The following is a 16470-nucleotide window of genomic DNA, read 5'->3' on the forward strand; positions in this document are numbered from 1 at the left end:
CTGTATCTGGGTGATATCTACATGACATGGAGAACAACTAACAATGATGTATGACCCCAGCAGGAACTTAACGAAGAGTCTTGAATACGTCTTGGGATAAATTTAGGAGAGGTGTTCTGTGTACCAGTTGACACCATCGCATGAATCAAACGTCTCTAAAGAACACTCATGTTTTGTACACTAGCTGACAGCTTCAGATGACTTGAATGTGTCAAGGGAAGAATCTTGGAGACGAATTTTATGTAACAGCCGACTCCTTTCCAGGTATTTAGTGTGTCTACGGAAGTATCTTGTAGACGAATTTCATACAGCTGTCTGACATCCTCGCGTGAATCAAAGCTGATTGAAGAACAGGAATGGAGAGGAATTTTATATAACAGTACAAATTCAGATGAATTGAATTTGTTTAGAGAAACGTTTTTGACACGAATTAGTTACAAGAGTTGACACTCTTACATGAAGTTAGTGTCAACAGAACAATTTTGAAGACGAACTTTATATAACAGCTAGCACCATCACATGAATAAAACATTTTTAGAAAAGAATCTGGAGGACTAGTTTGTACAACAATCGACATTCTTATGCGAATTCAATGTATCTTTAAAACATTCTTGGATAGAAATTCTGTACAACAGCTGACTCCTTAAGATGAATTGAACGTATCTGGAGTAGAATCTATGAAATAAATTTTATAGAACATCACATCTTGTTTGGTTTGTTTGTTTTGAATTTCGCACAAAGCTACACGAGGGGTATCTGTGCTAGCCATTCCTAATTTAGCAGTGTTAGACTAAAGGGAAGGCAGCTAGACATCACCACCCACCCCCAACTCCTGGGCTACTCTTTTACCAACGAATAGTGGAATTGAATGTCACATTATAATGCCCCCACTGCTGAAATTGCAAGCATATTTGGTGTGACAGGGATTCGAACCCGCGACCTTCAGATTACGAGTCAAGTGCCTTAACCACCTGGCCATGCCGAGCCTCACATCTTGTAGAGGAATTTTGTACAACAGCCAACACATTTAGATGGATTGGGGTGAGTGTATATAAAACGTTTTGATGAACTGGAGTGAGTATATATAAAACTTATAGATGAATTGGGGTGAGTGCATATAAAGCTTTCAGATGAACTGGAGTGAGTTTATATGAAACGGTAAGAGGTTAATGAACAATATTGACATTTAAGTATACTTAAATTGAACGTATCTGTACTAAGTGTACTTAGTGAGACATGTTAGGAAGAAACGTTAGAAGAAACATATCTTACCTACCTACGCAAACTATAGTTGTCTCGCGGATTTATGTATTGTGTTGTTTACCTTGAAGATGGATGAAAATGTTTTCTGAAAGGAAAAACTAGATAGTAAAATTAACCAAACTGAGCGTCTTTGTATCTTACACATGCTTTTATGTCATATCAAATCTCACAAACGAGAAGTCTGAAATATTAAATGAACTGTATTTTTAATTCTGATTTTTTTACACTGATAAAATGATTAAATTCTCTAACTCTTGAATCTATTGCTCATAGTTTGTATGAGTGAATGTTTTACGCTCAATGAACCGATTACGTTAAATAAGATCCAGACTTAACATTTGGAAGCAAGCCATGGAGATTCCATTGCGCATTCTCTGAGCAGTGAAATTACGTCCTGAAAGAAGAAAAGATAACGCACTGCCTACTTAAACACGAGTGGAAATGCGAGACATTGAAGTTAACGACAAGAAACAAGAAGAAGAAAAGCTTCTTAGCTGGAGTGGCACGACTTTATTAACTCTCTCACTTTAAGAAACAAATAGGAACATTTGTTAATACATATGTAGAACTGGAAGGTATTTGTTTCATGGTGATAAACATTATTGGAATAAAATATGTGCTATTTAAACTTAAGCATAGAATACTTGTAAAACAAAAACAAATATTATTCTAAATAACGTTTTTATATTTTTAAACCTTAAAGATGAAACTTTCTTCGTATAATTTTCTCTTTAAAGAAAAAAACACATTACAGTTTATAGTAATTTCTTGTTGGTGTGTATGTGTCTACCTGTTCTTATGAAACCTTGTTACGTTTGACACGACCTTACAAGATAATTACTTAGACTATTGCTATTATATTTTTCATCTTAGATCAGAACTAAAATGTGAAAAATTAATACAACACTTATTGTAAATAAACTTACAGGGAAGGCCTTTAAGCACATACATGTTTCTTATCTAGATAAGCTCCTTGAATTGAACGAAAAAGCCTTTTAATTATTTCAGTCTAATATTCTAAAAGATACCTAGATAAACTAAAAGATAATATACGTTTGAGTATTCCAAAGCTGGCGTAATACTATAACATGCAGCTTTTACTTGGATACATCTCGAGTCAACATTTTGTCAGCCCGACTGGGGTCTAAAGGCCCAAAGATATTGCGGCATGGATTATCAGCTTCCAAAGAAGTAAAGAATTCTGTGACCAATTCCTTAAAGCGGTCAATTGATAGACCTCCATGTAGTTGATCTTGCTCCTGTAAAATAGTTGTATGTTTCATTACAAAATAAATCTATAAACGTTTTCAAAATGAACATTTATCCAATTGTTGTACAACTTGTAAACCAAATGAAATAAATTATTTTGCTTATTGTACTCCACGTGTATCTCCTACAATATGTATCAGACAAGTGTTTGTGAACTCAATTCACAGCTTCACTCTTTTATATGTTGTTTCTATAAGACTGTTACTTTGAAGCACCTTTATAATACACTTCACACGTCGAAGAGCAGCAACACGGCCTAGTGGTTAGTGATTTGGATTCGTATTCGAAAAGTTGAATAATGAACTCTAGTCAATTGCTTCCATCTATTCAAGTGTATAAGCGCCAGCATGTATCTGAGGGTGAACCTGTTATGGAATTACATCCCACCTAGGAGGAATGTGTTACCATTTTTACCCTTCTGTGTAACAGGAAAGCGGAGTTATGCATCTTATGTGCCTTTCAACATGTCAAAGATTAACTTACACGTCGAATATACTAAATAAACTTATTTGAATGGCGTAATTCATAAAGTGAAATTTTAAATCTTAAAGACTCTTAAAAGATTAAAACCTTTCTTTTAATTTTCATCATCATATTTTTTTTATTTTAAACAACCAACTATCTTAGACACGGAAAGTGCAACTCACATTCAGCATTGAGTTGAAGGCGTCATCAATTCCTTTCAAACTTGTGACATAACACCACAGAACAGAACCAAAGCGATATTCTTCCTTGTCCCACATATTGTCACCTAGAGATCGATAGCGAGAAGTGTATATTTATTAAGTTATAAAGCATAGCTGAAGTAAATATTAGACGAGTTATAGAAATTCACAATAACACACTTAACATATGTTATGGGTTGTGGAATAAGAAAACTTTATTCAACGTATTCTAGAAATAATCAAGAAAAATGTTCTTTATCTACTTATGAAAATTAATAATAATAGCTCTTTTTATCGAGTTCTGTAACGAAGAAGAAATTTTATTTTAATCGGTTTGAAAAGGAAACAGAAAGAGAAAAAAAAAACTTTTATTTAGTCTCAGATAGATAAATAAGACAACTATTTTGTTGTTACTATGCTCTGGAATTTGTTAAATACTTGTTTTTACGGAACTCTAGTTGTTAACAGAGAAGTTTCTGTTCTTCCAGTGTTCTAGAAATGTGTATAGAAACCTTTATTTTATCAAGCACTAGACGTTGAGAGAGAGACATTTTTTTTTTCATTGAGTTCATAAGGAATTTGTAGATAACTTTCTTTTACTGAGTGTCTGAAACTATCCAGAATCATTTATTTTACTGAATTCCACAAGCTCAAAGAAAAAAACGTTTTTCATTTTACTTATTTGTAGAATTGCCAGAGAAAGGTTTCTTTACTTAAGTTTTGAAGTAAACTTACGTATGTAATTTGTTAATATGTGGTCAGCATTTTGGAATAAATACTATTACAAGTGTATTTGTTTTACTAAATTATAACTAACTAATCAAAAGATAAAAAGAAATAGATGACTTTTCTATTTTCTTCGTTTCTTTCATTTGATCATTTTAATTGAAATATGTAAGTTGTTTAAGAGAAACTATACAGTTTAAAGTCTTCAATATTTATTTTTATATTAGATATTTTAAAACAGATGACATAAAAATATTAATTTTTATTCAGTGTAATACATTCAGCAATACATTTCTTAAACTTTGTCTGCTAGTTTTAATTAAGTTCCTTCGTAGTTGTTCCTGTAAAAATTGAATTGAATAAAAAGTAATTGTAGCTTGTATTTTCACAAAAGTTTCCTATAAAAATGAATGTCTGAATTTCGTTTTAAGAAAGGTTCTTTACTGTAATTTGGAAATCTATCTATCTTTTACACGGTAGAAATGATTGATTTAAACACAATATGCTACAGGTAAACATAACATATAATTAAAAGTAGTTACCATTTTTGTCTACCATGTAAAACACCTCAGTAGCCAAATTTTGCAGAAAGTCGGGTAGTTCTTCAAACTTTTGCGTTTTGCTAGTTAAAACAAACATGAAATTCACAAGGTCTCTGAACTGAACTTGCCCTTCCTGGTAGTAAAAAAAATAAGAGATTTATACCAATCATTTTTTTTCAGTTAAATATAAGTTATGTAGACATTTATAATTTTTTAGGCTAAAAAAATATCTTTAACATTATTAGCCAAAATGTTAACACTGCTGTACTAAAATTACTTATTTATATTGTAGAATATTTATAACATATGCCAGTTACATCTCAATTTCATAATCATGGTAAATATACAAGTTAGAAAAGTTTTCCATTAAGGCAATTTCTCTTTGTTCTTAAGATTCTCTTCTACTATCTAGAATCTGGAAAAAAACATTTTCTGTACCTAGAATGAATTGTTCATAACCAAAATCTGTTATTTTAAAGTATAATGTTTTCGATAAAGATTAAATACTTTATAAATCAATGTATACAAAGAAAAACGTTAAAGTTAATTTTGCGAGGGCCTGGTGACTAGGAAGTTAAGGATTTTTTTAGACGTTTAAATTTGTCTAGTAACAGTATAAAAATTTAAAAAACTTAATAAGAATTCGGACATTTGTTAGAAGTTTCAAAATAACTGCTATAACATTTATATTTCTCTTGGAAATAGCTTCTCAAATAAGTCACAGCAATGTTATAATTTTCGTTCTGCGGACGTTGTAAGCATTGACTATTTTTCTTGTATTAATTGAAATATAAAATTATACTTATTGTTGATCTAGAAATTTTGTGTAATGTAACAGGTTTTATTTTGGTTTTAAATTCTATCTTTACTACTTGGTTAGAAAAACTCCTCAAAGACATTAGCTCGATCAAGATATTTCCTGTTTACTGTTTTTTTTATTAAATGTTCAGTAAATATTCAATATGAGAACAAACAGAAGTTAATAACATGTTACTCTGTAAGAGATATAAATAACAATTCAGTAAGACAAGGTGATCTTACAGTGTCTCCTCCTATATCAGAACACAAACTTTCCCACATTTTCCGGCTATGTGTTAGGTACTTCTGATGGATCCCCTCGTCGTATCTGCCACTGTTTTGTTGAAAAGTGGTCCTCTATAAACATGAATAAAGGACACAACAATTAAAACGTCCGTAAATACACAAAGCTTAGCAAGAAAACGTCTATACGACTTCACAGGTTTTGGTTAATAAATGGCTGGTATTATTCAGCTTCTGTACGACTTCACAGGTTTTGGTTAGTAGATAATTATTATTATTCAGTTTCTATACGATTTCACAGGTTTTGGTTAATAGATAATTAAAATTATTCAGTTTCTATACGATTTCACAGTTGTTAATAGACAACTGGTATTATGCAGTTTATATACGATTTCTCAGTTGTTAATAGACAACTGGTATTATTCAGTTTATATACGATTTCTCAGTTGTTAATAGACAACTGGTATTATGCAGTTTATATACGACTTTACAGGTTTTGGTATGGATATGACGATGATGAATTTTTATAAATACACGAAGTATACAGGTAATAACAACAACATTTCAAAGATAAATAATTGTGTATTTAATAGCCTAATATGTTTTCGCATGTTGATTAGAGCGCTTGACTCACAATCCGTGGGCCGCAGGTTCGAATCCCTATCGCTGAATATACTCGCTCTTTAAGCCATTGGAGCGTTATAACGTATAGACCAATCCAACTGTTCTTTGAAAACAGAAATCGTATCGCAAGAGTTTGTGGTGGGTGATGTTGACTAGTTGCCTTCCCTCTAGAGTATCACTTCAAATTCAGGGACGGCTACTTGGAGAGGAAATGGAGCGGTAAGTACCGAGAATTACTCATGACACGTGAGTATTTAAGGTGCCCCAACAGTCGCTCCTGGACAAAGAAAAGTTCTAAAAATTTATCATAAATAGAGACAAGATTTAATTAACTTGAATTGTTGCAAATAAAATAACAGTAAACTCCATAATATCTTATTTTTTACATAAATAGAATTAATAACCAAATATTTAAAGACAAAAGATGTATATTTAAGCATATGGTAAATCTTTAACGATCAGTAGTTGGACATGCTGAATGACACAGTATTATTAAATCTTGGGCCCGGCATTACCAGGTGGGTTAAGGAGTTCGACTCGTAATCTGAAGGTCGCGGGTTCGAATTTTGGTCGAACCAAACATGCTTGTCCTTTCAGCCGTGGGAGCGTTATAATGTTACGGTCAATCCAATATTCGTTGGTAAAAGAGTAGCCCAAGAGTTGGCGGTGGGTGGTGATGACTAGCTGTCTTCTCTCTAGTCTTACACTGCTAAACTAGGGGCGGCTAGCGCGAAATTCAAAACAAACAAACAAACAAACAATAAATCTTGTTAATAAAATTACCTAAATTATTAAATACATAAATTAAACACGAACATCAAATTTGAACCTGAAACTTACCAATGCCAGTAATTCATAGTCAGCCCAAGAGATATAGCCATTCTTATCAGCATCTGATAACGAAGGAAGTAAGAAAAATTCGGGATTATTAATTTTTTTTAGAAAAGAAATGAGTTTAAGCACTTTTTACTCTCTACCATCGTGGTGAAAATGTAGAAAAAATAACTTCAGTTTAAACGTTTGAGACACATAAGTTTTAAGTATGGTATTCCTATGTCGTGAAGATAGGTTTATTTTTAAAACTGAAACTTGGTTGGGTTCGAAAGAGATGCTGGTTGGTGTTGGTGCTTGTAATTAAGAATAAAACTACACAATGTACTCTGCCCACCACAGGTATCAAAACCTAGTTTCTAGCGTTGTAAGTCCGTTCACATGCCGCTGTGCTACTGAGGGGCCTCTGCAGATGCCCTGACCTGTTAAGGTATTGCACACTTAATACGTGATCCCTATATTATATTTCTTTGATTATTAGGAACGGATCATGGTTCAACATTGTCACAAAATTTTGTCGCTATTAATCTGTCATGTGAAAAACAATGGTTGTATCTAGTTTTCAATAAGTGTATATGATGCTTAGTTTACAAGACGTGTCAACGTATACATGAAAACTCTCCCATTTAACAGAGCCCAAGCAGCTTCTACTTTATCAGGAAAAATAAAGAAATAATATTAGAGCTACAGTTGAAGAAGCAATAGTCTCATCACTTGTAAAAACTGATTTCAAATGAAAGCAAAAAGGGGCAAGAGTATGAAGTAAACAAATTACAAAAATATTTAGTTCTGACTCATGGAAAATAATTTGTCCACTTTTGGCGTTTTGTTACTGTATATGGAAACGTAATTTTCTTTAAGAATTTTATATGCAAAAACGGCTCGTTTGGGTTGAGAAAATATTTTACATAGAAGAGCGAACAACGTTTCGACCTTCTTCGGTCATCGTCAGGTTCACAAAGAAAGAGGTAACTGACCGGAAGCTGACCACATGTTTGAAAGGGGTTGTGTAACTGTTTGTCGAAATGTAGAGGGCGGTATTACATGTTAGAATATATAATTTTGTTTATTTCATTATATTATTATAGATATAAAGGCGTTCCTTTATATTGGTTTATTTTGGGTTTAAGTTGTTGTATAAGTAAGGCTTCTTTAATTTTGCGTTTGTTTATGTTTGTTTCTTTATTTAGTATTTGAGTGTTTTCTATGGTTATGTTGTGTTTATTTGACTTGCAGTGTTCGAAAACGTGTGAAGGTGACTTTTTTATGTTCTTTGAATCTGGTTTCCATTTTTCTACTTTTTTCTCCAATATAGAAGTCGTGGCAGTTATCACATTGTATTTTATAAATAATGTTGGTGTGGTGTTTGTCAGTGTAGTTTTTACATAGTATAGACCTCAGTTTTGTGCCTGGTTTTTGAATAAATTTGGTATTAACTGGAATGTCATATTTTGTTACTAATTTTTGCCAAATGTTGGTCATTTCTTTGCTGATGTCAGGAATATATGGTATACAGCAGTATATGGTTTCGCGGTTTTTTGATTCGTGAGCTGTATTTACTTTAGTTGGTTGATTTTGCTTTCTGTCTAGGTGTGTGCGTATAATGCTTTCTACGGTTTGTGGAGAAAACTTATTGATGTTGATGAAGTATTGTTTTATTTTGTCTAATTCATCGTTAATCTTATCTGGTGAGCATAGTTTTATGGCTGTGTTTATTTGGTTTCTTAGTATGTTGAGTTTTTGTTTTGTTTCATGTGTTGAGTCCCAAGGAATGTATAGTCCAGTATGGGTGATTTTTTGGTAGATTTCTGTTTCGAATTTGTGTGTCAGTTCTTGTAATTTTGAGGTTAAGAAATGATATTTGATTGCTTTCTTCCTGTTCACATGTGAAGTTAATGTTGGGATGTATAGAGTTAATGTGATTGAAAAAATTAAGTATGTGTTCTGTAGATTTGAATCCCGTAACCGTGTCATCTACATATCTGTACCAGTATAGTGGTGGATGTAATGCTTTTTTACGTAGTGGTTTTACGTAGGTAGGAATAAAGTGTTTGTTAAATTTAAAACCGACTCACGCACACCGCAAATATACGGCATCCCCAAACCTCATAAACCAGATTGTCCATTACGACCAATAATGTCCACATATGAATCGTTTAATTACAATCTTGGTAAATACATAGCATGGGAATTCTCCAAATATGTAATATCAGCCAGCTCATTCATAAAAGACTCTTTTAATTTCAAGTCTAATCTAAATCAACTTAATCATAAAGCCTTAATGGCCAGTTTCGATGTTATATCCCTCTTTACAGAAGTTCCAACCACCGAAGCCTGCAAGATAGCTTTAGAACTCTATATCCGAGACCCTAACCCAACTATAGAAATTCCCAGTAACCAGTTAGCAACCCTCATAGAATTCACCACGATAAAGACAAACTTCATGTTCAACAACCAAAACTATATACAAACAAATGGCCTAAGCATGGGCAACCCAGTATCACCAGTTCTAGCCAATATTTTTATGACACAAGTTGAAACACAAGCAATTAACACAGCATTACATCCACCACTATACTGGTACAGATATGTAGATGACACGGTTACGGGATTCAAATCTACAGAACACATACTTAATTTTTTTCAATCACATTAACTCTATACATCCCAACATTAACTTCACATGTGAACAGGAAGAAAGCAATCAAATATCATTTCTTAACCTCAAAATTACAAGAACTGACACACAATTCGAAACAGAAATCTACCAAAAAATCACCCATACTGGACTATACATTCCTTGGGACTCAACACATGAAACAAAACAAAAACTCAACATACTAAGAAACCAAATAAACACAGCCATAAAACTATGCTCACCAGATAAGATTAACGATGAATTAGACAAAATAAAACAATACTTCATCAACATCAATAAGTTTTCTCCACAAACCGTAGAAAGCATTATACGCACACACCTAGACAGAAAGCAAAATCAACCAACTAAAGTAAATACAGCTCACGAATCAAAAAACCGCGAAACCATATACTGCTGTATACCATATATTCCTGACATCAGCAAAGAAATGACCAACATTTGGCAAAAATTAGTAACAAAATATGACATTCCAGTTAATACCAAATTTATTCAAAAACCAGGCACAAAACTGAGGTCTATACTATGTAAAAACTACACTGACAAACACCACACCAACATTATTTATAAAATACAATGTGATAACTGCCACGACTTCTATATTGGAGAAAAAAGTAGAAAAATGGAAACCAGATTCAAAGAACATAAAAAAGTCACCTTCACACGTTTTCGAACACTGCAAGTCAAATAAACACAACATAACCATAGAAAACACTCAAATACTAAATAAAGAAACAAACATAAACAAACGCAAAATTAAAGAAGCCTTACTTATACAACAACTTAAACCCAAAATAAACCAATATAAAGGAACGCCTTTATACCTATATTAATATAATAAAATAAATAAAATTATATATTCAAACATCTAATACCACTCTCTACATTTCGACACACAGTTACACAACCCCTTTCAAACATGTGGTCAGCTTCCGGTCAGTTACCTCTTTCTTTGTGAACCTGACGATGACCGAAGAAGGTCGAAACGTTGTTCGCTCTTCTATGTAAAATATTTTCTCAACCCAAACAAGCCGTTTTTGGATATAAATTTCTCAACAAGTGGGTTTCTCGACATCACTGATTATTTCTTTAAGAATGTTTTATTTTCTTGTATTAGACAAGAGTTTGCCAAATATTTGGACAAAAACATCGATTCCATGTACACTACATGACCAAAAGTATGTGGACGCCCGACCATCGCACCCATATATGCTTGTTGAACATCTCATTCCAAAACCATGGGCATTAATATGGAGTTGGTACCCTGTTTGCTGCTGTAAAAGCCTCCACTCTTCTGAGAAGGCTTTTCACTAAATATTTCCTTTCACTGGAACTAAAGAGCCCAAGCCATGAAAAACAGCCATAGACTATTATTGTTCTTCCACAAAACTTTACAGTTGGCATTATACATTCAGGCAGGTAGCGTTCTCCTGGCATCCGCCAAACCCAGATTAGTCCGTCAGACTGCCAGATAGTAAAGCGTGATTCATCTCTCCAGATAACGTGTTTCCACTGCTCCAGAGCCCAATGTCGGTTTGCTTTACACCACTCCAGCTGAAGCTTGGCATTGCGCATGGAGATTTTAGGTTTGTGTGCGGCTCCTCGGTCATGGAAACCCATTTCATGAAGCTCCCGACGAACAGTTCTTGTGCTGACGTTGCTTCCAGAGGCAGTTTGGAACTCGGTAGTGAGTGTTGGAACTGTGAGCAGACGATTTTTAAGCGCTACGCCGTTCGGCACTCGGCAGTCCCGTTCTGTGAGCTTGTGTGGCCTAATGCTTCGTGGTTGAGCTGTTGTTGCTCTTAGACGTTTCCATTTTACAATAAGAGCACTTAAAGGTGACCGGGGCAGCTCTAGCAGGGCAAAAATGTGACGAAATGACTTGTTGAAAAGGTGGCATCTTATGGCAGTGCCACGTTGAAAGTCATTGAGGTTTTCACTATGACCCATTCTACTGCCAATGTTTGTCTATAAAGATTGCATGGCTGTATGCTTGAGTTTATGCACCTGTTAGCAATGGGTGTGGCTGAAATAACTGAACCCCCTAATTAGAAAAGGCGTCCACATACTTTTGGCCATGTAGCTTACTCTCAAGTCTGTAATTATAGGGTTAAATCTACAAAGAAGCAAACCATATGGTAATATGGAACGTGCAAATTATATCTTTCTGTGGTGTTGTCTTTGCTGGTCATTTTGATCAACGATTTATCTTTCGTCTGTAGAGCATCGCGATTAGAATTCATTTAGGAGATCTTTGTAAAACCTTTTGATACAATAATCACCTCGATAAACGAGTAATAATTTTTTCAAATAACACAAAAGGAGTTTTATCAAAACTTAAACAACTAACTCAAGGTTGAGTGTGGCATAGAGGTTATCGTACTTGAACTTTGATCAGAGGGTTCACAGTACACAGCCTCATGCCGCAAAAACTTGCCTCGCAATTTGGCTAGGTAGGTTATAAAAATGACGGCTAATTTTTTTCACGGTATGGTCATAAGAGAGTAACTCACGAGCTGGCGACGACTATGTGCAGGTAGTCCTCAGGGAGAAACTTCTGAAACAAACAATAAATATAATGGCACATAAAATCGTCTTTACTCTTTTGTTTTTTTTAACTCACGAAGAAACTATGGCAGCTTGCGTATGATACTTTAGAAACCACCATCAGCCAAAGCTGAATTATTAACACAGACCTTATTGCAGTCTGAAGTAATCTCTGTTACGTCCAGGGCCGGATGTCAGTATAAAGGAAACAGACGGTCGCCTAGGGAGGTTGATTTATAAGCAACTAAATGCATTTCATAAAGAAAAAAGAGCGTTATGATGTCTTATCCTATTTTATAGAACTGTACTGTCCAGGCTGTTCTACTTTAACATTGAGTTTTGTTCTTCTTTAAGCTCATGTCCATATTATCTCTGAATTCTTGATAAATGTTGTATTAACATCACTAATTAACGGTATATACGAATTCCAAATAAAATAATTCACAGTAAAGGTACGAATAAATAATCTAAAGTTCAAACATTTTTTTGACATGGAAGGAAAAAGGATGTTTGGTACATTTCACTCACGTGATTAACGCTGCTTTATCAGGAAAATATGTGGTGTTAATCTACAGAGCTGTAGTTATAATCCAACTAAAAAACTGACCTTCATAAGACTAGACAGTGTATGTTTCATAGCTTTAAAAACACCTTCATAAGGCCGCATAGTGTATGCTTCAGCTTTAAAAACACCTTCATAAGACTGAACAGTATATGTTAATACATGTTTTTTGTTTTCAAAACATGACTTCTAACTTCATCTCTATGCAAAACTGTTTTTAAGTCAAGAGACATCGATATTAAAATTCCATCAAGTGTGACAACTGCTTGCAAAGCGTTGGAAGGTATAAAAAAAGAAACGTTTCGATTGTTTGTATGTTAAAAAATAAACATGGCGCACGATTTGAGCATGTTCCTCTTGCAGTTACGTGTTACATCGATAAAATTTGTTTCTACTTATTAGCTTTTGCTACAATTGAACGGTACTAAAAAGTAATTAATTTTGTCAGTGATTCTGTAATTATTTTCATGTTTTCTTTAGCAAATTACTTTTATAAATGCAAAATGTTCAATGATAATTTTTACATTAAATTATCTTTACACATTCATATATGACACAAGCGCAGAAAAATAAAAGATATATATATATGAAGTTACTATAGTCTACTTCTTGGTTTCTAAACTGTCCTTATTTCTACGCAACTCTAGAGTTACATCCGAGTTAGGAAATAGTTTGTAAAGTTAATTCCTCCCTGTGGCTCAGCAGTAAATCTGATGGCTGAGAACACTACAAATCAGTTTAGATACCCATGGTGGGCACGGTAAAAACAGTCCAACAACAAATAAATCATTGAGGTTTATTGCGGATCGTCCGTGTTTCTGTCTCATCTCTCGGTGGGAGTGAGAAACAAAAAGAAAACTGTCAAGTGTAGTTGACTTATTAACATACCACGTACATGAGAAATGAAAAGTGTTCAAGTTTCTGGACTGACAAATAGTTCTACGTCAGGTTTAACAGAACATTAAAGAATCAATACCAAAAAACCCATTCCACGTCTTGAGAATTACTTAATATTAAAGTCTATATTTCATGTGTTTAGCGAAAGGTAAGGAAGTTATGCTCTTTATTTTGTATGAAGTGGAAACGGTGATATTCCAATAATAAATAATGAAAACTCTTAAAATATAACTAAATATGCTAAAAATAGTTTAGCGTGCATGTAACAAACACCATGATATACTTAAGGTGGTATTTATGAACAAACAACTCAACTTAAGTACCTGGAGTAATTTCATGTGGTTGTAGTATATACTGCTGAAGTAAAGGTTTCATGATGGGTCATCTGTTACTTAACACATAAAAAATAGTGAAACACTAGTACGAAAATTAGTAAAACTATACATGTTGAATATATAAATATGTAAGCTGTATTGGATTGAAAATAAAACGTAAAAAATGTTTAGCCCTATTTAGGTAATTAATGGAATGCGTTGTTTCTGGTTTTCTTTCTTTTAATAATTGAGTTATTTTTTTATGCGAGCACAAACACTACACAACTCATTTCGAACATCAATAGGAGTAATCTCTAACTCATCGATTTCATTCTAAGGAACTGGAATTACTTTTTAAGATTTTGGCAACGAGTACACGATACTCATTTCACGTGAAATTGATACCAACCAGTGTTCTGCTGTCTTACCTTTCATGTGTGTGATTTATCTGCAATGAAAACCATGAAATTTCTATGTTACTTAATATGTCCTTCTGGATCAAATAACACGATATCTTTGAAATATTGTTATTGTTAGGAAACAATAAGACTGGCGTTGTAGATATTTTCACTTGACTACATACATTCAATACACTAAGTCGCTAATAACATTAGAGATACAGTAGACATGTTTATTTTTTGTTTCACTACCAATAAAAAATGTTTCTATTAATCTGATATTTTATTGGATGATTCAACGTGTTCTTGTTTTACCAGAAAACTAATTTTAGGGGTGAATCATTTAAAACAATCATTAATTCAAGGTAAACAATACTATACATGTATGTGCTACATCCATTTCAATTATGTTTGTTATTTGGTGAAATAACTTTCACAAATTGACCAATCTATGAACTGAGAACAGAGAAGCATGCATGATTAATAGTAATATAAGCCATTTACTGTGAAGTAAAATATCACATGAAATTAATCTCTCTTTTAAGGTTATTATTATTATTTTCACTTTAAGCAAAAACTAAGACATAAATTTCAATATTAATAATGACTTTTAATATATTATAAACTAAAAACCTTTTAAGTTTTATATCTAATACTATTGAATAATATTCTTTATGTTAATGTATTTTTGTGATAAAATTAAACAACCCTAAATATTGCAGTTAAATTTAGAATACGTTATATTTTTAAGGTAATAGTCAGTTGATATTAAGAAATAATCTTAATATTTTATTGCACGAGTATTTGAAAGTGTACAAGACTTTTATCGTGTATAACCTTAACGTTATTACTTATATAAGGAATAGAAAAGATTAACTTAAACTACAAGACAACTAAAATTGTTTAACATCTCCAGATAAGGAGAGCATTTCTGTTGATACGATTCACAGTGATCGATTTGCTCACTATAAAAGTTTAAGACAGTTGACAACTCAAATGATGCAACAATCACGAAGTCTGTAATTACGGAGTAACATCTTCTGTTAAAATTACGTCACGATTTTCTTCTACTTTATGCTAGAATTGTTTAAACTATGTCTATAAAACATTCACCAATACTATGAAACTGATATGAATTATTCAAAAGCGAATTAACACATACGTATATTTTATATTAAAAAAAAAACAAGAGCTAAGACGGCATATATTCTATAAGAAAGTAGAATATTTACCTAATTTTTCACTAAAGAAGATGGTCAAACGGCGTTCATAGTCTTCTCGACCCATCTGATTCAGTATTCTTCAGAACTTCGACACAGAGCTGTAGTTAGTTCAGGAGATGTGTTCTGTGGAATAACTGGAAAAGGAAAGGTCTGAATTAACGTCTCTATTGCAGTTAAATGTTTAATCATACACAGAGAGAGATTAATTCTCTTATAATTTATATTTCTCAAGGATAAAATATTAATTGCTAGAAACATATTTATATTAAGTTGTATTTATTAAATATGAAAAGGTTAAGCCAATTCGATTTTAATCAGATTCACTTGAATCACATAATACTATTAATCTCAATCATTGAATAAAAAGGAAATATTCACTTGAACGACACTTATGTTTTAAACTCATTAAGAAAATATTAGGTGCATTCCATATAAAGTATGTTTATAACATTCTTAAGTGTTTATTCTAAATAACTCCTAATTGCTAACACAAAAACCGAGTAGGACCGTCATAATCATACGTATTGGATTAAGTACCGAAGAACAGGAAGACACTGTCAGCACAAAGTAAAGAGACCTAACGAAATGGTTACCTTTCAGCATAATCTGATCCTTGATTCTGTCGTTTGGTTTTAAAGCTTCTCTTAAGCTATATGAACGAATCTTGAGAAACTAGTTTTAACATTAACATAAAGTTACTTGATACTTAGTCTATTGCATTAAAAACTCTAGCGGTAACTTTAAACGGTTACTAGTAGAGGACAGCTGACTGATTGACGTGGGAACCATTGAGAGTGACTGGGTTTATACTGGATGAGAAAAACACAGGGTCACCTGAGCAGGTGATCGCGTTTCTTATAAACAATAAGCAATTATTCTTTTTTTTTTTTTGCATACAGATTTGAGGAAATT

At 33.0% G+C, this 16470-nt stretch overlaps 1 protein-coding gene across 2 annotated transcripts; it reads right to left on the bottom strand.

The window, feature by feature from the left end:
* Positions 1-1750: 1750 nt before the first annotated feature.
* On the bottom strand, positions 1751-16266 carry LOC143232099 (sarcoplasmic calcium-binding protein 1-like). Of its 2 annotated transcripts, none has more exons than XM_076467173.1 (7): positions 16152-16266; positions 15568-15692; positions 6971-7023; positions 5507-5620; positions 4466-4598; positions 3180-3283; positions 1751-2522 (listed from the first exon to the last, which is right to left on the bottom strand). In XM_076467173.1, the coding sequence occupies exons 2-7, from the start codon at positions 15620-15622 to the stop codon at positions 2361-2363; spliced, it is 621 nt and encodes a 206-aa protein (XP_076323288.1). In that variant the 5' UTR covers positions 15623-15692; positions 16152-16266; the 3' UTR covers positions 1751-2360. The 2 variants fall into 2 exon arrangements, with proteins under 2 accessions (XP_076323288.1, XP_076323287.1); XM_076467172.1 differs by having other exon boundaries at positions 16096-16167.
* Between the last annotated feature and the right edge of the window lie 204 nt (positions 16267-16470).

The sequence above is a fragment of the Tachypleus tridentatus genome, chromosome 11 (genome assembly GCF_004210375.1).
Source record: "Tachypleus tridentatus isolate NWPU-2018 chromosome 11, ASM421037v1, whole genome shotgun sequence".
Taxonomy (NCBI): domain Eukaryota; kingdom Metazoa; phylum Arthropoda; class Merostomata; order Xiphosura; family Limulidae; genus Tachypleus; species Tachypleus tridentatus.

Bases quoted from the DNA above. Each gene is read 5' to 3' on its own strand.
- LOC143232099 (XM_076467173.1), bottom strand. From the start codon at position 15,622: ATGGGTCGAGAAGACTATGAACGCCGTTTGACCATCTTCTTTAGTGAA. The intron at 5,621-6,970 runs GTAAGTTTCAGG...TCATGTTTATAG, and splicing joins ACTATGAATTACTGGCATTG to AGGACCACTTTTCAACAAAA. The intron at 4,599-5,506 runs GTAAGATCACCT...TTTTACTACCAG, and splicing joins CTGATATAGGAGGAGACACT to GAAGGGCAAGTTCAGTTCAG.